This window comes from Eimeria mitis, genomic scaffold (assembly GCF_000499745.2).
Source record: "Eimeria mitis Houghton genomic scaffold, Emh_scaff451, whole genome shotgun sequence".
Taxonomy (NCBI): domain Eukaryota; phylum Apicomplexa; class Conoidasida; order Eucoccidiorida; family Eimeriidae; genus Eimeria; species Eimeria mitis.
This window is the reverse complement of record NW_013572829.1, coordinates 3,651-4,121: the sequence shown is the minus strand read 5'-3', so window position 1 is coordinate 4,121 and position 471 is coordinate 3,651. Positions and strand designations below refer to the sequence as shown.

General features: G+C 48.8%; 1 protein-coding gene across 1 annotated transcript in view; it reads right to left on the bottom strand.

Moving 5' to 3' along the window:
- EMH_0012780 (SAG family member) overlaps nucleotides 1-471 on the bottom strand; it is a gene marked incomplete at both ends in the record, with an annotated part of 2,712 nt that overhangs the window by 735 nt on the left and 1,506 nt on the right. The window contains one exon of the mRNA XM_013499644.1: nucleotides 26-280. Within this exon, the coding sequence (XP_013355098.1) occupies nucleotides 26-280 (255 nt within the window). The remainder of the gene's footprint in view (nucleotides 1-25; nucleotides 281-471) is intronic.

Sequence of the window (471 nt, the reverse complement as noted above, 5' to 3'; positions counted from 1 at the left end):
GCGTCGTTTTAGTGCAGGTGACGACACGGCAATCTGCAGTAGCTTTCTCTGTAGGGTTGTACAGGGCCACAAAAGACACGTTCTCCTGATTGTCGTAAAAGTTCTCTTCTTTCTTTTTAGCCGGAGGCAATCCATCAAAGTTGGTGTAGGCTTCCTTCCACTTATCCACAACGGCCTTGCAGTCGACGGAACTGGGATCGTCAATGGGAAGGTATGCGTATGTGCCGCTCTGGAACTCAGTTACATCAGAATTTCTAGTACTTCTTGATTTTGTCTTGGTCTGCATGCAACAGGAGAAATGGGAAACACCGACGTGATTTGCGCAGGCAGTGAATGCGCTTTCGAGAGCAGTTAGAGATGTAGACAGCTTACGGGAATCAACGCTTCGCACACTGGTTTCCAGGCCCATTCAGGTTCTGCCTCTACAGGAGAGTCGCCTCCTTTAGGCAGTTTGTGTGTTGATTCAACTGC